Source organism: Anastrepha obliqua, chromosome 2 (genome assembly GCF_027943255.1).
Source record: "Anastrepha obliqua isolate idAnaObli1 chromosome 2, idAnaObli1_1.0, whole genome shotgun sequence".
Lineage (NCBI taxonomy): Eukaryota > Metazoa > Arthropoda > Insecta > Diptera > Tephritidae > Anastrepha > Anastrepha obliqua.
The window spans coordinates 83,974,540-83,998,684 of record NC_072893.1 but is presented as its reverse complement, the minus strand read 5'-3'; the positions used below and the strand labels follow the sequence as shown (position 1 = coordinate 83,998,684).

At 38.5% G+C, this 24,145-nt stretch overlaps 2 protein-coding genes across 9 annotated transcripts in view; both read left to right on the top strand.

The window, feature by feature from the left end:
• Positions 1-7,751, top strand: part of LOC129239712 (NADPH--cytochrome P450 reductase) — a 44,455-nt gene extending 36,704 nt beyond the window's left edge. For 3 of the 8 annotated variants that reach the window (XM_054875472.1, XM_054875471.1, XM_054875469.1), the window contains 8 exons: positions 737-902; positions 988-1,180; positions 1,329-1,478; positions 5,309-5,433; positions 5,504-6,260; positions 6,364-6,696; positions 6,760-6,917; positions 6,994-7,751. In XM_054875472.1, the coding sequence (XP_054731447.1) occupies positions 745-902; positions 988-1,180; positions 1,329-1,478; positions 5,309-5,433; positions 5,504-6,260; positions 6,364-6,696; positions 6,760-6,917; positions 6,994-7,138 (2,019 nt within the window). In that variant the 5' untranslated portion in view covers positions 737-744 and the 3' untranslated portion in view covers positions 7,139-7,751. Of the gene's footprint in view, positions 1-524; positions 645-736; positions 903-987; positions 1,181-1,328; positions 1,479-4,959; positions 5,205-5,308; positions 5,434-5,503; positions 6,261-6,363; positions 6,697-6,759; positions 6,918-6,993 lie in introns of those variants that run through there. The other 5 variants (XM_054875474.1, XM_054875473.1, XM_054875468.1 and 2 more) reach the window with 4 other exon arrangements.
• Positions 7,752-13,420: 5,669 nt separating this feature from the next.
• On the top strand, positions 13,421-23,198 carry LOC129239686 (serine/threonine-protein kinase ATR). Its single transcript, XM_054875396.1, has 6 exons — positions 13,421-13,769; positions 13,826-16,331; positions 16,405-16,698; positions 17,933-22,105; positions 22,173-22,901; positions 22,963-23,198. Exons 1-6 carry the CDS (start codon positions 13,519-13,521, stop codon positions 23,086-23,088), a joined length of 8,079 nt encoding a protein of 2,692 aa, XP_054731371.1. The 5' UTR covers positions 13,421-13,518; the 3' UTR covers positions 23,089-23,198.
• The last annotated feature ends 947 nt before the right edge of the window (positions 23,199-24,145 follow it).

Sequence of the window (24,145 nt, the reverse complement as noted above, 5' to 3'; positions counted from 1 at the left end):
AGGAGTTTTTTCATGGCAGAAATACATCGGAGGTTCGCCATTACCTACCGAGGGGCGACCGCTATTAGAAAAATGTTTTTCTTAATTTTGGTGTTTCACCGAGATTCGAACCTACGTTCTCTTTGTGAATTCCGAATGGTAGTCACGCACCAACCCATTCGGCTACTACGGCCGCCAACATTAAACGTGATAAAACCGCGCCTACTTGTTGGTATGTTAAGACTAAATCTCAAACCGTCTTTCTGATGTTACACTCTTTGTCTATAAGTTTGTTTGGTTCCACTAATTAGTAGCCAGCCTAAATTAAATTTTACGAAATTGTGTGCGGGTATATAAAGTTCGATCCGAAGCGATATTAGCCTTCCTTACTTGTTTTTAGCTGCGTTTACTTTAATGAAAGTGCTTACGTGGCATATTTAATGCGTAAAGTCGATAATTTAGCAAAAACAAAAAAAGCGCAGAACAGTGTCGACAACGTCAGTGTCTTGCGTGGTGGCGACGAAGTGATGGCAGCAGCGGCATTTCGCCGCTCGGACATTAACACGTTGCATATTTATTTTTTGCATTTGCATAAAAATACATATACATATGTACTTTGTATTTACCTGTAGTAGGTGCATACATACATATGCACAAATGTGCAGGCGAGTAAATCTATGATATTTTCTCTTGAACAATTGTGTATTTAAAAAATGTTGCGGTTATATTTTAATTTCTTTATTATTTTATATTTCAGTAGACAAAATGTCAGCTGAGAAAATCGAAGAAATCCCCGCTGGTGATGAACCATTCTTGGGCATATTGGATATTGCCTTGCTGCTGGCATTAATTGGAGGCGCGACATGGTACTTTATGCGCAGCCGCAAGAAGGAAGAGGAGCCTGTTCGTTCTTACTCAATACAGTAAGTATGCAGGTTTATGATTAAAACAAAAGAAATTTAATTTGAAAACAACAACATAAATAACTATTTGTTTTCTACATTTTAGGCCCACAACAGTAAGCACCGCTACTTCATCCGAAAATTCTTTTATCAAGAAATTGAAAGCTTCCGGCCGCAGTTTAGTTGTCTTTTATGGTTCTCAGACAGGCACTGGTGAGGAGTTTGCAGGCCGTCTGGCGAAAGAGGGCTTACGTTATCGCCTGAAGGGTATGGTAGCGGATCCGGAAGAATGTGATATGGTAATTCCAACCCATTCTAGTTTACTTTAGCCTATTTTACCCTAACCTTGCTTTTCACTTAAATGCATTTACATATTCGCATACACTCAACTTCACTTTAATGTAAATGCCGCTAATACTTATTATTCCCTTTCTTCTTTGTACACAGGAAGAGCTTTTGCAATTGAAAGACATTCCTAATTCGCTAGCTGTATTCTGTTTGGCTACATATGGTGAAGGCGATCCCACAGATAATGCAATGGAATTCTATGAATGGCTTTTAAACGGTGATGCTGATTTAAATGGCTTGAATTATGCGGTGAGTATGAGTATGGTCTTAAATTTCCTAAAATTACCATAAGGCGGGTAAAAGACTGTTGATTAAATATGAAAGGAAATAGTAATCATATTTACTTATTATACCTACATGTGGGCATATCTAAAATAAACTTAAAGTAAATGTATTACAAGTTAACTTGAATACAAATTAAGCTTACACAAAACATTTGAAAAAAAGCTAATTGTAATTGGAACGGTGCCCGGGTTGAAAACGTTTGAAAAAGAAATCCTATAAGAAATGTTTAAGAACAAGAATTTTATAAATTTTTTTATTATCATTTTATTTATTTTCTTAAATTTATTAAACTATTGCATTATTATTATTTTTTTTATTTTTTATTTTATTTTATTAAATTTATCTAACAAAACTAATATTATTACATAAATATCAAAACGCAGCACTCACTACGAGGCCCTCAGCCGCCATTTTAGTTAAAGTTACATATGAGTAAAAACTATTTGCCAAGTGTTAGTGCAAGTGTTAGTATCTTAAATATATTTTAACAAGTCATTGTTTTTCAAGAAGTTGTATATTGTCATATTGTTTTCATCCGAGGGTGTTTTAAGCAGTTTTATGATATCAATGTTGTCATAGCTGACTGATGAATCGTGCAGGATCGTGCAGAGAGTAAGTAAATGTTTGCTAGTGACGGTGTGGTCACAAAGAGGACATTCGGAAGGACTATCACCCGACAGTAAGTGGGCATGTGTTATGATAGTGTGCCCAATTCTTAATCTGGTAAATGTCCTCATGGCACTTGTGGGTAAAGATGATGTATAAGTAATTCGCTTTTTGTCTTCATTAATTTCTGTGTTATGGTGTTTGTATGTCTTCCAATCGCTTGCATCTTCTTGGTATCTTATATGTTTGACTAGGTTGAGAATGTCGGATTTGGTTAGAATGTCGTAAACTAAAGTAGGTGTCCTTATAACATTTTTTGCAGCAGCGTCTGCATAGTAGTTTCCTTTTATTCCAGCGTGACCCGGAATCCAAGTAAGTTTAATTTTTCGAGGCGCACCGATGACCATGTCTCTAATTGATTCAATTATTGGATTATGGTTGAACGAAGACGTTATTGCTGACATACATCAGTAACTTCCAGCCATTACTTAGATATTTGGATTTGAGTTCAGTTAAGGTTTGTTGAAAAACTTCGTTTGGTGTGTTTTGTTTAGATAACATCAACAGTTTGTTGGGAGGAAGTACGTCATTGATCTTCCATTGTCGACCGCAAAAAGTTGGCGCGTAAGATCAATAATTCTATTTGGAATGCTGGGTAGTGATGATTCAGCAAGAATGGTGTTAGTAGGTGAGGTTGGAAATGCCCTGAGACTCCGTCGTATTGCGCAATGGTATGGTGCATTCAACATTTTGATATTCGATTTTGAGCAGTTTCCGTATATAGGGAGCCCGTAGTCAATTTTCGAAAGAAGCAGAGCTCTGACAACATTGATGACTGTATTCGGATGAAGATGGGATTGCTTAGATGAAATATATTTTACAATGTTTAGCCTAGTCATTAAAGAACTTCTAATGTATTTACAATGTGAGTTGAAGTTGTATTTAGAGTCAAAGGTTAAACCTAGTATTTTTAACTGTGTTTCACATTTGATGTTTGTGTTGTTATGTGTTAGAGTTATCCCAGTGCATTTGTGTTTCCTACAAATATGAAGCATATGGGTTTTTTCTAAAGAAAGTGAGGCACCAGACTCCAGCGACCATGTATCAATGTCGGCAAGAATATTTGAAAATAGAGATTGAGCTTAAGAAATGTCGGAAACTTTCGAGTACATTAAAATATCATCTGCATAGATCTGGTGCTCAATTCCTTTATATTTTTCTATTATTCGACTGATATCATCAAAAGCGATAATAAACAAAAGGGCGGAGAGAGGTGAGCTTTGCGGCGTACAATTATATAGGAGAAGTGTTGGTGAAAGAAAGCCGTTTACGTTAACTTCGAGTTTGCGATTTGTGAGAAAGTTTGTAACGAAACATAGCATTTTTGGACCTATTTTCCATTTCATAAGCTGCCGGTCTATAATATGAGCTCATTCCTCTTCCTTCGCTACCACCAGCTTGTACCGCATCGAATACTTTCACAGCCGGAGCGTTTGTATTCATTCGGACGACATGACTCAGCTAACGTAGCCGGTGGATCTTTATTCGCTGCGCTATGTCTGTGTCGTCGTAAAGCTCATACAGCTCATCGTTCCATCGCCTGCGATATTCGCCGTCGGCAACGTGCAAAGGTCCAAAAATCTTGCGTAGAATCTTTCTCTCGAACACTCCAAGTGACGCCTCATCGGATGTTGTCATCGTCCAAGCTTCTGCGCCATACGTTAGGACAGGCATGATGAGAGTCTTGTAGAACGATGGTTTTGTTCGTCGAGAGAAAAGTTTACTACTTAATTGCCTACTTAGTCCAAAGTAGCACTTGTGGACAAGAGAGATTCTACGTTCGATTTCAAGGCTTGCACTTTATTATACCAAAATTCAATGATCTATAAAACTGCATACCCCAATTTTATTAAAAATCCTGAGTAAAAAGTTTAAAAGTTTGCTGAAAATGTGCAGAATTTTTACAATTTTTAAACAAGGTTTGAAACTTTGCTTTACATATATCGCTCTTGTTGTAGTATAAACTATATTTTTATGAAAAAATATTTGAAATTACAAAATAAATAAACAAATAGTCAAAACTTATACATATATGGTGCATACTTTCTTTTGCCGCTGACGTTATATGTAAATATGTATATATTGAAAATCAAATGCAAAAGAGAGCCCGATTAATTTTAGTCTCGCAGTTGAAGAAACTTAGTTTAAACTGCTCATAAAAACAAAATTATAGGAATACAATGGTACCGTTAAAATTAAAATTTTGAAATTTAAGCAAATTTGAGGTTAAGGTCTGTCTGCTGGCATTTAGTTTAAATCAAATATTAAATGAAATAAATGTCAATTGCATATAAAATATTACTAATTTTTTGCCAGGCTGCGATAATATTCGTATTTCGTAAACTATTCATGCATGATCAAATATGAATAAATTTATTAAAGACAAATTAAAGTCTCTTCAAAACTACATATGTAGGTATATGTATATGTATGTAGGTATATACCATAGGCAAATACTTAAAACCGATATTGTTCGTACATTGCCTGTGCGTGTTTTATTTTTGTTTTTTAGTTTCTACTGACTGAATTGAAAGTAGAGAAACGTATCGTAATTCTGAAAATCTATGTTGAAGTCGAATATCGCGCCATCTGCATTGCAGTACCAGGTACGATGCGCAACACAGGGTTGTCTCTTTTACAACTGAAACAGCTGATTATGTTGGCGACAGCTGATAGCGCATAACCTCATTGGTGATTAGTTTTCTGTTGCTCTGTCAAAACTTATAATGTGCTCTTGCATAAAGCGTTTGATGATGAAATATTTTGATGGTTGTTGTCAAACTATTTAAATCTTTGCAGTATAGCTTTTAACTTAGAAATTTAATGTTCTCTGAAAATCTATGTATAAATGGCGTAATAGCAAAAACTTGAAAAATGTTGATCGGATTGGCTGCTCGCCGATGGTGCAAAATTGCACCTTCGACGATATCCTTAATACGGCTGTTGCACTCTCACAGCGTTGACGTATTAGATAATTTATGTAATAATAAAAATGATCTAATATTAAAAACTTTGCAGTTGAGGGTAATTTATTACCTTTGGAAGACATGTTTTGTCATCAGTAGTTTTTTTGTTTCTAATAGTCGCCTTGAAATAAACATTCTACATTTGTACATTTTTCCTTATAGGTATTCGGACTTGGCAACAAAACCTATGAGCATTACAACAAAATGGCAATTTATGTAGATCAGCGGTTGGAAGAGCTGGGTGCTACACGTGTCTTCGAATTGGGACTTGGTGATGACGATGCGAAGTAAGTAAATTTTACAGATTCTGTCAAATGTTCAAAGAGTGCTAACAAGTATTATCACTAAATCTTTCAGCATTGAAGATGACTTTATAACTTGGAAGGACCGTTTTTGGCCTGCAGTTTGCGACTTTTTCGGCATTGAAGGCGGTGGGGAAGAAGTGCTTATGCGTCAATATCGTCTTCTGGAACAACCCAATGTACAACCCGATCGTGTATATAGTGGTGAGATTGCCCGTTTACACTCCTTAGAAAATCAACGTCCGCCGTTTGATGCCAAAAACCCATTCCTTGCGACCATCCTTGTCAACCGTGAGTTGCACAAAGGTGGCGATCGCTCATGTATGCATATTGAGTTGGACATTAGTGGATCTAAAATGCGATACGATGCTGGCGATCATGTTGCTATGTACCCCATTAATGATAGCGAACTGGTAGAAAAGTTAGGCAAACTTTGCAATGCTGATCTGAACACTGTATTCTCGCTGATCAACACGGACACTGATAGTAGTAAGAAACATCCATTCCCCTGTCCTACTACGTATCACACGGCTTTGAAACACTACTTGGAAATTACTGCCATACCAAGAACGCACATTCTCAAGGAATTGGCAGAATACTGCACTGATGAGGCCGATAAAGAATTTCTTCGTAGTATGTCTTCCATATCTCCTGAAGGTAAAGAAAAGTATCAGAGTTGGATACAGGATGCTTGTAGAAATATTGTGCACATCTTGGAGGATATTAAGTCATGCAGACCACCTATAGATCATATATGCGAATTGTTGCCTCGCTTACAACCACGTTATTACTCTATATCGTCGTCTTCTAAGGTAATGCATATTAATTGTAGTCGTTTACCTTAAAATTTGTTTTCATCATGAAGATAAAATTTTACTAACAATATGATTATCGCTTTTTCAATCTGAATTTCAGTTGAATCCAAATCACGTACATGTCACTGCCGTTTTAGTGCAATACAAAACACCAACTGGACGCGTAAATAATGGTGTGGCAACAACTTATTTGAAAAATAAGAAACCTGGCAGCGAGGATGTACGAGTACCAGTTTTCATACGTAGGTCACAATTCAGACTACCAACGAAAACAGAAATACCAGTTATTATGGTTGGACCAGGCACTGGGTTTGCTCCATTTCGCGGATTTCTTCAAGAGCGCCAATTCTTGCGCGATGAAGGCAAAACAGTTGGCGAATCAATTTTATACTTTGGCTGCAGAAAGAAAAGCGAAGACTTCATTTATGAGGAGGTAGGACTTTTATCATACGCTTCTTTATCTGAGTTTATTGTGAAATTTCTATTTTATTTAAAGGAACTTGAGGAGTTCGTAAAGAAGGGAACACTAACCCTCAAGACCGCTTTCTCACGTGATCAAAATGAGAAAATTTATGTGACCCATTTGATCGAAAAGGATGCTGATTTGATTTGGAACGTGATAGGAGAGAATAAAGGGCACTTTTATATTTGCGGGTAAGTACTCGTAGATATGTAGATAAAATCAAAGAAATGCTAAATGTTAAATACCTATTTATTCTATTGCTTGCAGTGATGCCAAAAATATGGCTGTCGATGTTAGAAATATTTTAGTCAAAATTCTTGTGGCCAAGGGTAACATGAGAGAAGCTGATGCTGTGCAATATATTAAGAAAATGGAAGCCCAGAAACGTTATTCCGCTGATGTCTGGAGCTAGAAATGCTGAAATACAACATCTTTACAAAAATCAGCAACTAAAAAGCCTTTAAAAATTCCTCATTAAGTAGAAAAATGTGTTATGGCGTCAACCTGTGCACCGTACGTGAATGAGACCCAGATTTAAAAAATTAAAATAAAAAATGTATTTAAAAGAAACAATATTTCAATCGGAAGGCATCACATTCCTCCGTCTACATCATCTCCTGTATATGCCTTATCTGTGCGAATGCTCATTATTTCTCGGCTATTATTTTAGTTATTTGGCTATAATGTAAATTAAAAACTTGGTCTAGTTAAGAGAAGTTTTCAAACAATATTAAGGGTTTTGGAGTCTTGCACATAAGAAATTTACAAAGAAAATTCAACACTACATGTAAGATGATCTAATTTTTTAGAAACATCTCGATTTTAAGCGTAATAAGTAAGTAGTGACCTACGTTGATAAATAAATGTACGTGAACAAATATTAGGTACGTATTTATTTTGCATACTGGTGTGACATTTTTTAGTAACCAATGTGCAATTTATGAAGAAAGTCAATAAACAAAATTTTATTTTTTATTTAATAACTAAATAATTTTACATTTTGTAAATAAACTTTTAAGAACTTATGTCTGGTGTTTTTCTGTTTTGTTTTTTAATTCTAAAAGCAGTAGGGAAATAAACAATAATGATAGGAATAAAAACAGCAAAATATAAAAAAAGTTGCTTTCTGCCAGTTGTGCCTCATTTGCGAAATGGAGCATGTCTTATGCCTTGAAAAAGGTTCTAAAGAAAAATTGCAATTCGAAGGCGGCATAACTACAAACATTCATTAAGGTACGAACTAAAAACTGGGTTAGCAACCTGTCCAAAGCACCTCAGAATATATGCATGAACATATTATCATTAGTAAATGACTATACTTGCTATATCTCATAAAAGGGGATATTTTTTCAGCATCTAGTAAATAGTTTGTTTCCAATCATACATAGCCCACGAGTAAATAAGAAATAGTGATTAATAATAGTTAATAAGGGAAGTGTCGCTGGATGAGGTAGTGTAATGAGTTAAGGGCACAAAAGACTATGAGGTCAAAGTGCAAACCTTGTATGAAATATAATCTAAAGCGAATTCATACCAGCTGGTATGTGACAGTACATAAGGTGGTAACAACGGGTAAAGAAATAATGAGTACTTACTATTTTACCCTATCCTGTAGAAATTAAAGGAAAACGTGCACGCGAATTTCGAAGGAAACAATTCAAACATTTTTTTTTTATTTAAAAAAAATTGACTTAAAGAGTAAATCTTATAAGCTAATTGTAAATAAAGCCTTACGCTTAAACTGTGTATATGGAGTTATTTTGTATTGTGTCTTAAATTCTATGGTATAGGTCGGTTATTTTAAGGAATTTGGTTATTAAAGATTATGAATCGGAGGTTGGGGAAGATAGATGCGTCATTTGGTTTGAGTTGCTGATGATTTGTTTTCTGCGGGCGGTGTATAGTGGGCAATGAAGAAGGATATGGGGTATGGTACATATTACGTCCGGGTTGCATGTGCACGTAGTTGGGTTGGTGTTAGTCATGAAGTGTCCATGTGTAGTCTTTGTATGCCCTAGCCGAAGACGCCCGAACTTTATGACGTCTAGTCGGGTCACCCTATTTTTATTATTTTTTATAAATTCCGTTATGTGGGTTTTTGTATGGTTTACCTGTTGGTACCAGTCATTGGTTGAGGTCCATGTATGGTTCTGTTTGTTACCAAATGTTTTTTTATATGTTTTTTAATGTCGGTTAAGTTGAAGTTATCTGTCATTAGCGTTGGTGTCTGATGTGCTTGTTTTGCGGTGTAGTCAGCGAATTCATTTCCGGTAATGTTGGCGTGTCCCGGCACCCAAATTAGTTTGATTTTAGGGTATTTCGCTATCATAATGTTTCTAGTGGTGGTTGGGTAGTGATCGTAGTTGTATATGTTTGTTATTGAGTTGATGGCCAAGAGGGAATCAGAACATATTGCGAAGTTTTTGTTTTTGCTCTTTATTGTGTTTATATATTAGCTTCACATATGGCTGTAATTTCTGCAGAGTATGTTGAGCTATAGCTTGGTAGGTTTGACATTTTTATAACTTCGTTTTGTGAGGTTATGCTGTATGTAGTATTGTTGTCGATCTTAGATCCGTCTGTGTAGATGAAGGTATAGTTGTGGTATTTCTCTTTAATTTCGTAGAACTTTGTTTGATACTGGATTGGGTTCGTGTTGTTTTTGTTTAAGTTACTTAAGGTAGTATTAATTGCTTTAGGGTTCAGTATCCAGGAAGGCGAGTTGTGGATGGTATGTTTTGGATATTTTGTAGGTAGATTGAGTTTTGCACTGAGGTTTAATATTTTGCCTGTGGCTGGCTCTTGTTTGGGTATGTATTTTCTTTTTTTGTAGTTTTGGGTGATGTTATGGAGAGGGTTGTGTTTTGATACAAAAATTGTTTTAAATAACCTTGCCGTGGTCAAGTCTCTCTGATTTTCTACCGATCCTATATTGGCTTCGAAGAGTATGTAAGCAATTGGAGTGGAGCGCAGTGCCCCCAGGCCAGTTCTTATAGCTGAATTGAGTATTGTTTTGATTTTTTTCAACTATGAGTTTGAGGCGAACCCGTACAAAAAAATGCCATAATTTATTTTCGGAATGAGTAGCGTTTTGACCAATGTGAGTAAAGTTTGGGTATCACAATTAAACTTTGGAGTGGCCAGGCATTTTATAACATTAAGTTGTGTTATCAGTGCTGTGCTCGTTAAATCTATGTGAGAGTTCCACATGTATCTTTTGTTAAATATGACGCCTAGTACTCTTAATTCATTGCTTGGCTGGAGGTTTATTTCCTGCGATAAGATTGTGCATTTGCAATTGTGTTTACAACAAATGTGGATGTATTTGCTTTTTGTTGGAGATAGTCTTGTTCCTGAATACTTGCACCAGTCCAGTATGTCCCTGAAGATGCTCCTCATGTCTATTACTGGATTTTTTCCTTTTTTTCTTTAATTATTATATAGAAGTCGTCCGCGGATGCACAGAAATCGAATTCTTTGTGACGAGATATGATGAAGCTTAGTTTGTTGTAGGCGATGAGGAAAATGATGACGGATATGGGTGAGCCCTGGGGGGTTCCATTGGCCATGGGCCGGATATCGGATAATTGGTTTGTAACGCGTACCGCAAATTTATGGTGGGTCATAAAGTTTATGACGTATTTCGTAATTTTGGGGCCGAGTTTCCACGTTTTGAGCTGGTCCACTATAGTGCGTATGAATTCAAACATTTGTTTCTCAAGTTTACATGTACATCATCATAAAATAAAGTCCATCAAGCGGAGTAGTACGTCATCTGTCTAGGTGCAGAGTTCAAAGACATCTCCGGAATGAGCGAATTCTTTATTCCAAGCGACAGCCAGGATATGCTTAAGGCTTTGTCATCCTTCGAGAGTAGGTCCTTACTGGTCGTTGGGCTCATCTGGATATTGAATTTACTAAGAGTGCATAAGCTCTTCCGGCTCATAGGGGTTGTTGTTGTTGTAGCAGCTTACTAACTTACCTACAACTAGCCCTTATAAAAATAATAGTTCACCTTTTCATCATGTAGGGCAAAAAAATGTGTCTATGGTGGGTTTTACGCTTTTGACAACGTTACCAGTGCACCAGAATTGTTGTTCTTTGAAGTTGTAATAATTTTCGGTAACAAAATTGAGTGGCAATAAAATTTTCGGTAGCAGCAATAATGAAACAAGGAAAATATATTGTCAATAAAAATATGTTGCTTTTCTTCTGCAATTTGTTGCAATGTAAAAAAAATGTATCAATTTAACGCAAACAACGGCTGGAATTCGCAATAATGTCTATTGGGCAATTTTTGGCAAACTATAATGTCTTTATTAATAAAACTTGGTGGGGATGTTAATGAGGTGTTAAGGAACACTCTTTATAACTCCAAATTATTCGGGAAATAATAATTTCGTAATTATTTGCCTTCAAAATGCCCTCGGGAACTTCACTATAATTTGGCACATTACACTATATATTATATTTTTTAACACTTCACTAAAATTCACCAAATTTTCACTCACATGCATGTTTTTACTTATTTTTATCCTTATATTCGAATTATTTTTATTAAAATTAAATGCAAATGCATTTGTCCATATAATCACTTTCCAATTTCAAACGCGAATAAGTGCCCATTTACACGATGTCTCCTCTGGAAGGGAAACATTTTGTTCGGGGGTGAAGGACGGTCGCGGAAGAGAGAAGGGAATTTGTCTCCTGTACTGGCGACACGCTTTGTGCTTCTTATTCGTATTTCCAATCTTAAAGCAATTTTTGACAGTTGCTTCATTCCTTTTCTTCTTTTGTGGAAGAAAGTTCTAAGTTATGTGTTGGTTTTCAAGCAAACGGAAGATAACAACGATGACAAACATACGAACGCTGCTTGGGAAATGCACAATTATTTTTGCTAGTAAAGTGGTATAATTTAAAATAGTTATGGGACATGTTTATGTTGATTTCTAATTTTTCCCTGCATTTCTAGATACTCAGTTTAATTTTAAGTTAATTATTTACATATGAAGTATTTTTAATTTAATTTTTTTTATTCAAGTATAAGAATTTATAAATATATTTCAATAAAAAAAACAACAAATTATTTATTATTTAACCAGTTTGCATTTTTCATTCATATATTTAAGAAACTGTTGTCGAACGCTCTCTGCTTTACATGTAAGCGCGTGCTAGAATGCATCCGAACCAGACGATGCTAAAGTATTAAATGTCAAAATGTCGCCGAAAACAATTTTGCCCGTGCGTCCGCGAATGAGACATGAAAAGAGAATTTTCCGTGTCTCCATTCCAGATGTCTCCGTGTGTAAATGGGGTGTAAGAAGAAGATTGGAATAACAACAGTATGGTGTTGCCGGATGCGGGCAAATAAAATAAAAAATATGAACAAAAATGAAGTATTTGAGTGTAGGGTTAATGAGCTGGGCTCGGGCTTATTGTGCCTCCTTACACATACACGCATATGACGTTTTAATATTGGGTTCAAGGGTTTTAACACGCAAAGGAGTTCTACGCAAAAATACTGTGGATTGCGAGCCGGAGTTGCACTGATGAGGGTTATTTTTTAGAAGCGCGGCCGAAGGCCGCCTACGCAAAAAGGAATTCTACGCAAAGAAAGAGAGTTCGAACTTCGTTTTTATTTCAGGTGTATGGCAACACCAACTTTTCGTTAAATTACAGAACTTTAACATTAAATTACTTAAAAACTATAAGCCTCCGGCGGGTGCGGTTTTCAGTTTAAGATGGGGATATATCCCTCTATCGGCCCCTTTTAACCTTTTTTTTTCAAGGCAATAGACATTATACTACAATAAATATTTCCCCAAACAACATACTTGGTTAATGCCATTCCACAAATACTTACCCCAAGATATCAAATGCTCTCACATAACGATTTGTATAGATATTTCTTATATCTGTCAGGCATAATGATAGCCGTTTGGCAATAATGGATTACCTGTGGAGATACATCGTTAGCTGCAGGCAATGAAAAATGCTTACGTAATGCTTTTATTCAACGATTTCTATTGGCCTCTGGTGACGATACAGCATGCTTGACTGCGCTTTGTATGTGTTAGTGCAGTCGGGTGGCGTCGTGTCACACATACTTGTTGTCGGTAGAAATCAAAAATTTTAGATATTAGCGTCAAGCACCCGACACGCACACATATAAAGTTCTTGTCAAACAATGCTTGACCGTTACCAGAAGCCATATTATTCAACAATTGGTGTTCCAGAGCGTGGCGCATCTTCGACTTCGAAATTGGATAGAAAAATATTTGCAAAATTTGGCGTGTTTTCTCTTTGCTATTCGTTTTACTGTCGCACTCAAATAATAGTTGAGTTCATGTACTTTTCCAATACAAATTAGCCACTACACAATTATATTTGGTCTTATGTATTTAATTTTTGTATGCCAGCATTCACCCTCATAGAGGAAACTATTCAAAAAGTACCTGATATTGGAATAATTCCACACTTTTGCTAACTTGTTTTTGTTTAAATTTTTTCCTACATATTTTTCAAAATTCAGCTTCTTATTTTTTATTGTATGGCCATTGTTAAAAACCACTGCTTTCAATAGATGTTGGCAAACTTGCCAAGAAAATCAAAACAAATATATTAAAAAACGTTTACCAACACTATACAATTTTTTAACATGCAAAAACAGCTGATGAAGTCTGTTTGGCGCCTATCGTCTTTATTTAATTTAATTTCACAAATTGCTTTGCTTCAGTATTTATCGGAATTTTTGATTTTAGTAGACGAAAGATCTGAAATAAATGAATAGAAATGTCTGCGCGTCGGAAAGATATCTGGAAATTACTGTACGATTTAGTTACCCGTGATGGTACCGATTTAAAAGACGTATTCGCATTTGTTGATGGTATCCTTTGCCGAGAGCCTTCACTCATACGTCCCTCTTTACGCGAACTAAATAATCGTTTTCAGGATACTTTTGTATTCTGGATTATAAGTAAATTCATAAAAGGATTCGACGATTCGAACAACAGCGACAATGTCAGTAGTGTCAGTGATTTGGGGTAAGGAAACAATTTCTGAATTTTCATTGATAATGAAGTGATGGGATATTTTTTAGAATGATTGACTGCAACATTCAGTTACAACAGAAGGTGCTGCACTCTTGCATGATAAATCAGGCACTGCTATTCGAACGACTGGTGGCAGCATATGTGAAGGCCATTGATCAACTGACATACGCTCTGCAGTTGCTTGACGAACAACGCGAGGAGAACACTGAGAACGCAAGTTCTATCCCAGATCAATGCGTGGAGATTACAGCGTTCTTTAGCAACGATCCGTGTTTGCGTGAAATAGATGAACAATTTTGTTTTCAAACTATACTTGTCCCACTGAAAAAAGTGGATGAAAGAGTGCGCTTCCTATTGCGTGTACTTCGGTACGCATCTTCGATTGGTTATTCATTATTTCCGCAATTATTTGCAGAATCAATGATATGTGCGCTGCAAGCGGTACGTGAATGTGATTTAACTACGAAACTGATGGCGCTAAGATATTGCCAGGGCATCTTTGAAGCGTCATGTGAATGCACAGAGACGATAGAACATTATGGACAATTGACCATGCAATCACTAGTTATACTATGGGGTCAAGTGCCACTTTGGCTGCACGCACGTTATATGAGCCTCGATGAACTGAATGGCTTGAAAGATGTGAGCGTTACCATGTTGCAGACATTAATGCGTTTCGCCACCGAACTCCAGTGGACACGACGTGCCTTGACGATGTTAGCTATTAGCTTGCTATATAATTGCGCTGAATTAGAGCAAAAAGTCTTGCATAAAAACGATGAAACAAATTTGGGCGAATTTATCCATGTGATTGTAGAATTTATATTACAATTACCATTGGAGGAAGGCGAGGAAGACGTAGTGTTCAAAGAAGCAGATAAGCTTATGATACTATCGGAAAGAAATGAAAACGTGCTGTTGCTATTATCGGTGATACTTGCACATCGTAATGACCAAATAGCAGAGCGATTACGAGTTTTAAAATTCTTCAAACAAAGGATTTTCGATACTCTAAATATTTCCGAACTCAAAATGGGTTCTTTGAAGCGCTTGAAACCGTGGCTGAAAGCCGTTATCTACGCAGAACATCGTCTCTGCCACCGTATGCAACTTAATGCACTACGGACACACTCCCTTGACGAAGTGTTACGAGAAAATTATCGTAATGGTATAAATCTATTTGCACCGTTGGTAGACGAAGAATACGTTTCAAAGCTTCATGACATTATTTTACGATACTGTGCCGAGAAGACAAAAATAGATATAAAGGATTCTGAATTGTCTGTGTTATATATTGACATTGCTGCCTTGATTATGAACAGCACTAGTATGAGAAGTGTGCTAGATACGGGATTACAAAGTAGATTGCTCTTAAGTATTAGTGACAGTCTGCATAGTACTACGCAGCAACGACGACCAACCCGCTATTTACAAGCTCTTGCTTTTGAGTCATTTCGCGCGCTTGTCAGTTTAAATATCGATGAACCAGTTGAGGTAGTTAACAACATAAGAACTCTTTATGACGGTTTCATGCGTCGCATCTTCATTGAAAGTCCGGTAATAGAGTCGGCAAGATTGCGTAAGACTTTTTGTGAGCACTTCCATACGTTAATCGCACGCGGGTGGGTATCGCTAGGTTGCGTGTTGCGTGATTTCGTTCCCGCTCTGCAAGATGTGCCTTCATTATTGGTTCTTATGCTACAAAATTCCTTTTGCGCTGGTGCTGGCGCTGCAACTTGTCGCGTGTTTCTCCGGCTGTCGCCTATGGCCAAATCTGATGTGCCCTTTCAGGAACATGTCATTATGTGCCAGATGTGTAATGCCAACGAGTGTACGTCGGCTGTGCAAATATATGCGTATATGCGGGCACATAAAGTCATCTTGCTAAGGTGTAAAAGCGAAAATGGTGTACTTCCGAAAGGATGTAAAACGCAACCACTTTTACCAGCTTCAGTGCGTCTCAAATTGTGTGAAACATTGCTAACACAACTCAACCCTGTATTTACGCCAATCGGCCACCACTTGGAACTGTCGGGAATAAGCTCAGATGACTTTTACATTGTCCTGCAGAAGGTTCCGGATATCTCTAAACTGAATTTGCAGATATTACATACACTTGTACCGCAATTGATTGCTACGAGTAATGAACAGTTTATCATGAAATTGGCAAAGCTGATATTGCAACAAATTCTGAAGTCACTGCAGTTACAACCTATAATCTCTTCTACGTCTTCGCGGGCACCGTCATCGTGTGATTTGCAACGCTGTATCCAACTAAAATTGCTGGAACTCATTACGTGCTGTGCGCATAGTGATATAAGCGAAATATGGATTTTTCACTTCTTTAAAATGACTTTCTTCTATCTATTGCATCCACAATCGATGGTCGTACAGGAGGCAGTGCTTTGCGCGACAGAAATGTGCGCTAAGCATGGGTTGCAACCTATACGCTTATGGAATTGGTACAAGCGTGATGCGCTTACCTTAGTAGTGCAACTGGCAGTTCAGATTTTTTTGCAGAATGGCGTACGACTGACCCGTTCGCTTAAAGCGGTAAGTAAAGCAAGCATTTAAAGTGATCATTGATTATTTACATACAAATGTACAATATTCTTTTCATTAATAGTTCACAAAAATGTTAGGCTTTTCGTGCGTTCAAGAGTTTATCTGTCGCTACTATCGACTTCTGACGACCATGATCCTACCTTATTGCGTGAAGGAGCCACTCTGTAAAGGGCTAATAGTATCCATATCAAAATTGACACGAAAGCCGATATCTATGATCTTTGTCGCTTCATTTCTTCGCATCTATACACATATCTATTTAACTGAAGAGGCAGAGGTGGGCAACAAGTGTATTGAATTGATTCTTAGATGCACAGAGTTCAGTTTAGAAAAACTTATGAATACGGATGTGAAGGTATGTAAGCAATTACGTTTAGAACTGCTCTTTACTACTTTCCTTATATGGGTTTGGTCCTGAGCGGGCTAATTTATAAAACCGATTTTTATCGTTCAGATTTATATTCATTGTTTCAATCTTCCATCAATCAATCATGCGCATTAGCATCAAATAATAGAAAACATGTTTTCTATTAGCGGACGCCCCTCGGCAGGCAATAGCAAACCTCTGTGTATTTCTGCCATGAAAAAACCCCTCATAAAAACCGTTTGCCGTTCAGAGTCGGCTTAAAATTGTAGCTCCCTCCATTTGTGGAACAACATTAAGATGCACACCACAAATAGGAGGAGGAGCTCGGCCAAACATCTAACAGAAGTGTACGCGTCAATTATTATTATTATTATTTTTTTTAATCTTTCTTCCTTTGATTTGTAAAGCTTCTCGTTTGTAGCAACTTTACTATATGTACAGTTGTAGTTTGCTGAGTAATGAGTTTGCTACATTGACTATTTTAAAGCTGGACTCAGGACATACTGTCATTTAGTCCGAAATTACACACACAGTTCGATTCTAATTTTCATTTTAAGATTATGACTGAAGATTTATTGTTTATTTCCGTACTCAGAGGCTTTCGTAATATCTTCGCTAAAGAAAACCCTGTACTCAATATATATTAGTATAGATAGATTAAAATATAAACATTTGAGGTGCGCATTGCCGTCTTAAGATCTTTCGCGCCCTTAAACCCTCATAATACTTCGTCAAGACTTAAGTTTCTTATAAACTCTTAAAGGATCTGCGCTGATAGCTGACCCACCTACCCTGGGTCGAGATACTTTTCCTGCCAGTTTGGCGCTGCTTCAGATTCTAGAATGTATGCTCAGAAGTCTCTGTGGCCAAATCACAGAGCTGAGCTATCATAAAACTGTTGTTGTTGTTGTTGGTGGTGGTGTATTAGCATAAACATTACCCGTAAATGTTTGATGAATACTGTTGGATTGACAGCCCTTAGTTGGATATACATAAATCCGAGTCTTTCCGAAAACGCAGATCCAACTTTCGTGGGAACGTAGTACCCTCCTGTATGTAGAGCAATCATAAGGCGCACACCACAAATTTAAGTTTAATCTCACCAAACACTAATTTCGGATAAATGCAACTTCTTCATTTGCCACATTTATTCATCACTATTTTATTTATTTATATTATCTATGCAATGTTCTTCCTTATTTCCACTTTCTCCACAATAAAGCAAACAGTCTCCGAATTCCTCGTCTACTTCAATCGCAATCCCCATTTCGTCATGAAGGCGTTTCAGTGTTTACTCTTCAACGACACCGGCAGCGCACGCGCTACAGCCGAAAGTGGCAACACAGCTGGCATTGTGCAATCTCAAACTAGCGATTTTGCGAAATTCATTGCTGATCGCTTCTTGGGCGTGATCACCTACTTCGAGACATGTCTGGCCGAACCGACTTTCGAAAAATCGCTGAAAGAGGAGGCGCTTTACAGTCTTGGGCAAATATTACGTTTTGTGGGTGCCAAACATGTCACACAATTCCGTTTTAAAATCATCGCCATGCTGAGTTTTGTACTATCACTGCCGGATCGTCATTTACAAATCATATGCCTAAAGGTTTGGAACATTTTTTTACATATTGTAAATATTCAGGAGTTGGGTCCGTCGTTGAGCCGCATTGTGGCATCACTACAACCGCTACTGGCGCACAGTGAAGCTGAAGTGAATGCCATTTATGAGTTTGTGATACTGAAGAATGATAGTCTGCTGGGCGCATATATCCCAGATTTGTATTTTGTGGAGCAATTGAAGGGTGTCACGCCGGCTATACGTCAGTGCGTCGCACGGCAGACAGAGATACTGAAAAGTGAACGTTCCACATTGCTCGAAAAGATTGGTTTTCTCTATCGGCAAATTACAAATGAAAATTCGCAAGTACGTATTTATGGGCTCACATATTTGCGTGACTTTATAGCCCTCCATCGTTCTGACATTAACCATATGGTGCTGAGCGAAATGCTCGTCGATCCGCTAATTGAAAATGTGGTGGATACGTTGGTGGCTGGTTGTAAACACGAGGATTCAAATTTGCAGCTTTCTTCGGCAAAGTGTTTGGGGGAATTGGGTGCCATTGACCCAAGTTACATAACTACGAATTATATATTCGAACAGCGCGATGAGTTGCCGTTAAGTGTGCATACAGATGGTTTTGCCATAATGGCACTCACCGAACTTTGTCGCGCCTATCAATTTCAAAAGGATACCAAATATGTGGACAACTTTTCCTTGGCTATACAAGAGACACTTGCGACTTGCGGCGTTTCACCAATAGAGAATAAGAAATTGAACGTCTGGGAGGCAGTGCCGGCGCGCATGCGTCAAGTGATGGAACCGTTGCTTACGTCGTGCTATACAAATTCACGTCGTGAAAATACTTGCACAGACCATCCAATCTTCAATAGCAGTTACTGCCACAACTACGCTGATTGGGCGTTCAATTGGGCAGCGCGTCTCATTGACTTCGTGCAAACAGATGAAACGAAACACTTGTTGAATTCCTATAAACCGAGTATTAAGCGTGACAACAATATATTGGTCACGTTTTTTCCCTACATATTGTTGCATGCACTGCAAGATAGTACGGATAAACAACGTCAAAAGGTGTATGAAGAGTTTGAGGCGGTGCTTAGTTTTAGTAGCGCAGGTATTGTCGAGCAGCCGGTGTACGAGGCGTCTGGACTGAAAGAGTTCGTCTCAGCTAAGTACGCGGTAGATCTATCGTCGGCGGGTGAGTTAGCGCAACGAACGCGTTCCGGCCAATCATTGCAGTATGACGCACTGGAGCATATTTGCCGTACTTGTACGAACCTCTGTTCAGAGCAAATCGACTTCTTGCAACGCTGGGTGCGTGAATGGCAGCGCCTTAATAGCGTTGGCGCTAAAGTCAATGAAGAGGACAATAATTATAAATGCGTACGCGATTTTGTGCAGCGTTTTGACAAACTTTTAATTGCCAAGGCCAATTACCATTCGAATGAATATGCGCGTGCGCTCATGTACTTGGAGGCATACATTGAGGAAATGGACTCGCAGCAAAGGCTGCAGGAGCAGATATCATTTTTGATAGAAATACATGGGGAACTTCTGGACGCAGATTCAGTTGAAGGTGCCGTATACGTTAAAAAGACTGGTCTCAGTCTTAACGAAGAGATCATGGTTAATCGTATCGTAGACAGGCCACAAGAGCTACAGGCCTGCTATGAGCAATTGATGAGTAGCGACGAGCCCATAAATCAAGAGCACATAAAGGGTATGATCAACTGTTATCTACGCATGGACACACCCGAAACAGCACTTTTGATCACAGATGGCCTTTGGCAAAAATTAACTGACCACTACACCGACGACTATTTTAAGGAATGCAAATCGGAGCTATTGTGGCGTCTGGGACGTTACGATGAGTTGCAGGAGCTGTTCGAGGATTCGGTGGTGCGTCGTAAAACATTCAATTGGAATATACAATGCGCCGAGGCATTTTTACTTTACCGACAGCCCTTTGCTCATAGACAGGCTCAAGGGCAAACTATAACGATAGCCGATTTCACAAAACATTTGGATGTGATACGCCGCAATGTGCTCTCGACAATACACACTAGCTCAGGCATAAAACAGAAATCCTACCCACATTCCTATGAAGACGTCGTTAAGCTTCATTTGCTCAATGAGATGGAGAAGAATAAAGAGCTTACTCACCAGGTGATTGCCAGTTACGGATTGGAAACAGGTGCCAGTCAATGTCTCTCAAGCGTGCGTGATTTTTTCACCGATTGGGATAGGCGGCTAAGTGTATTGCAGCCGGTAGTGCGCGTGATGGAGCCGATATTATGTTTTCGCCGCAATCTTCTTATCGAAAGCAAGCAACTGCTATCTACGCAATCACCTGATGCAGAGTCTTCGTCACTTCGTCAAAATGTTATTGACGCCATTGATGCTGAAATTGGCAAGCTATGGCTGCGCAGCGTACAGATGTATCGCGAGGCCGGCAGTCTGCAACAAGCGCAATTATGCATAATGAAAGCGACGGAGTATGCACCAAAAACGCTTTTTATCGAGAAGGCAAAACTTTTGTGGCAAAAGGGTGATCAGACTCATGCCTTCAAATTGCTCGAAGAGAAATTGGAACGCATGGAAGCGCAGTGTCAACGTAATGTACGCACACTAAGCGCTGTTGATCGCGCTCTCTATGCGGAAGCGAAATATTTGCAGGCGACTTACAGCGCCGAATCAATGAACAGTTGCGCTGAGCTGAATTTGCGCTATTTTCGCGAAGCAATTGTGGGCAATCACAATTCGGAGAAATATTACGTGCAATATGCGCAATATATGGAGAAAATTTACGAATCCTATTCAGCGGTACAGGAGCACGGCGACATGGGCCGAAATCTGTTGTTTGATATTATGTTAAATTACGCAAAGTCACTGAAGTGTGGATGTGAGAACGTGTATCAATCACTGCCGCGTCTGCTTAGTATTTGGCTGGACTTTACATCGCGTTGTGCATCCGTGTGTGAGATGGCCACCAGCGATGCTACACAAGCAGCCAAGGCGAGCAGCATGCAGGAAATAGCTAAAAAAATGAATGAGCTCATGAACAGCTGTGCCAACGCGCTGCCAACCGCCATATTTTACACAGCTTTCTCACAACTCCTGAGTCGCATTTGTCATCCGTCAAATGACGTATTCGCCGTACTACGCACTATCGTTATTAAGCTGCTCGAGCATTTTCCACAGCAATCGTTGTGGATGTTGTTGCCCATACTCAAGTCGTCGCAAACGAATCGTGTCAAGCGCTGCAAACTGATTTTCACCGATGCGCGTCTCGCAAAGCCACAATTTCAAAAGCAGTTAAACGATTTCAATATACTTGCTGAACGTCTGATTGAGCTAACGAACAAAGATGTAGCGCACGATCGTACCTACGAGTTGAGCACTCTGGTTAAGCAATTACCGAAACTATTTGAGGATCCGAAATTTTCCAATATTTTGTTGCCTTTTGAAAAGTATATGCAAGCGTCTTTTCCACTAACGTCTGCCTCTTCGTCATTGGACTTAAATCTGTCGCCAGACAATGTGCAGAGATCATCATCCTCTTCTTCATCCTCGTCAACACCAAGTCCATTGTCAGTGCCCACAAATCCGTTTCCATATCAGCAAATTTATATTTGTGGTATTAAGGAGGAAATAACAGTGTTACGCTCAGCTGCCAAACCAAAAAAGATCAGCATTCGATGCAGTGATGGTAAATGCTACGAAGTGATGGTGAAACCGAAAGACGATTTGCGTAAAGATTTTCGACTAATGGAATTCAATGGTCTTGTTAAAAGGTTTCTGCATCAAGATTCACAGGTAAGTTTTTGTTGCTAGTTCCATTAACGATTTTGAAGTAAATTCTCTCTATTTTCCATCAAATCAGGCACGCCATCGATGCCTTCGCATTCGCACATATGCCGCTATACCCTTCAATGAGGAATGTGGTTTGGTGGAGTGGCTGCCAAAGTTGAACTCATTTCGTGCCATTTGTAATTCAATATATCGCATGCGCGGCTTAGGCTTGTCCGACCGTATGTTGCGGCAATGTGCATTGCCCAGAATTGATTCCTTAGAAAAGAAACGTAGTGTGTTTGTCGACACGCTTCTGCCCGCTCATCCGCCCGTATTTCAGGAGTGGTTGCGACGTCGCTTTTGCACGCCCAACAGTTGGTATGAGGCCCGATGTGCTTACGTAAAAACTGTCGCAGTTATGTCTATGGTAGGCTATATACTGGGACTGGGCGATCGACATGGCGAAAACTTACTCTTCGACGAAACGAACGGCGATGCGGTACATGTAGACTTTAATTGTCTCTTCAATCAGGGCGAGTTGTTTGCCTATCCCGAATTGGTGCCCTTCCGTCTGACACATAATATGGTATTTGCCATGGGTCCGTTGGGCGTTGAAGGCATGCATCGGCACTGCTGTGAGATCACATTGCGGGTGCTGAAAAAGCAATCGAAAACATTAATGTCGGTCTTGAGACCCTTCGTCTACGATTTAGTGGCATTAAATCGCAGTTACAGTGGTAAGAGCAAAGCATCATTAGAGTTAACCGATCCCAAAGCTTTAATGGATGTGCGTCGTATTGAGGAGCGACTGCAGGGCTATGTGAGTAACTGCAGTTATTATAAATGTTAAAGAAAACAATAATACATTTGTTTGTTTGCAGGTAAAACGTACTCAGGCCAACAGTATGCCTCTTTCTACGGAAGGTCAAGTGAACTTTTTGATTGCTGAGGCTACGAGTATTGATAATTTGGCAGCCATGTATATTGGCTGGGGCTCCTACATCTGAATCAACATACATATATGTTATGTTATCTTTTTGTACTGATTTTTTGTTCTTCGTTGTTAAAGTTATTTGTGTGTTAACATAGATTTGTATGAATGTTTAAAATAAAACATGTAAACATTTAGATTCCTTCAGGTTTCACTATTTTTATTAAAAATAGGGTTAATAACAATTATATAGGGAAAATTTCATCATTTAAATGTCCACCATGAGCACGTCTAGTGGTAAAATCCGCTGGACAGTTGATTCGTGAATGCCTAAGTGTTGAGGGATATTGATGTTGATGGTTGTTCAGCAACACTTTGCGGCAGAACGCCCAGTTTTTGGTTTGCCAGTCCTTTTTCGATCCTCATAGAAAAAGTTTCTTAAAATTTTTTCACCAACCTTTGAGTCGACATTCCTACGATTATTTCCACAAAAAATCACGAATTTTGCGACACGTTCTTAAAGATCAATCATTTTCATAATAAGTTTCAATAATTTTAACGTGTTGTTCTATTGTGTAAAATTGCACATCTGTCTGCTTGGCAAAAGTCAAAGATGACATGAAAGAAGGTAACGCCTACTGACATCTACTGAAAGACGTTTTACTTCGACTGTGAAGTATATGAGTTGCAATTGGGTATAATTCCTGAGCGGGACAACGTTCCATCTCAAAGTACGTTCACGTATGCAGTGATTACCAATAAATCCAGAAAAATTAATCTACCCGTTCACATAAGGGGTTTTATTCAGTTAGAAGGCCGAAAAAAGCGAATTTTCCAATTTTTTTTTTCTGAGAAAACTTTTAAATTTATTGATCTAAAGATTTGTACATATAAGGGGTGGTTAAATTTCAAGGGCCGATGTTTAATGTGACCACACCTAAACGTCAAGGACACCGTTGGATTTCTTTCGTTGGGGTTATTTGAAAGAGAAGACGTACGTCGATAAGCCAGCAACAAATCAAGAGCGAAAGGATGAGATAATTCGGCACATTAACGGCATAGAACCTCAATTATGCCTCAGCGTCATCGAAAATTTGGACCATCGGATGGAGGTGTGTTGCCGGGACCGCGGC

What these genes read in the sequence shown, in the direction of transcription:
- LOC129239686 (XM_054875396.1), top strand. Translation starts at nt 13,519, where the DNA reads ATGTCTGCGCGTCGGAAAGATATCTGGAAATTACTGTACGATTTAGTT. An exon ending in TTATGAATACGGATGTGAAG is followed by an intron (nt 16,699 to 17,932) that starts GTATGTAAGCAA and finishes TCCACAATAAAG; the next exon opens with CAAACAGTCTCCGAATTCCT. An exon ending in AGGAGCGACTGCAGGGCTAT is followed by an intron (nt 22,902 to 22,962) that starts GTGAGTAACTGC and finishes GTTTGTTTGCAG; the next exon opens with GTAAAACGTACTCAGGCCAA.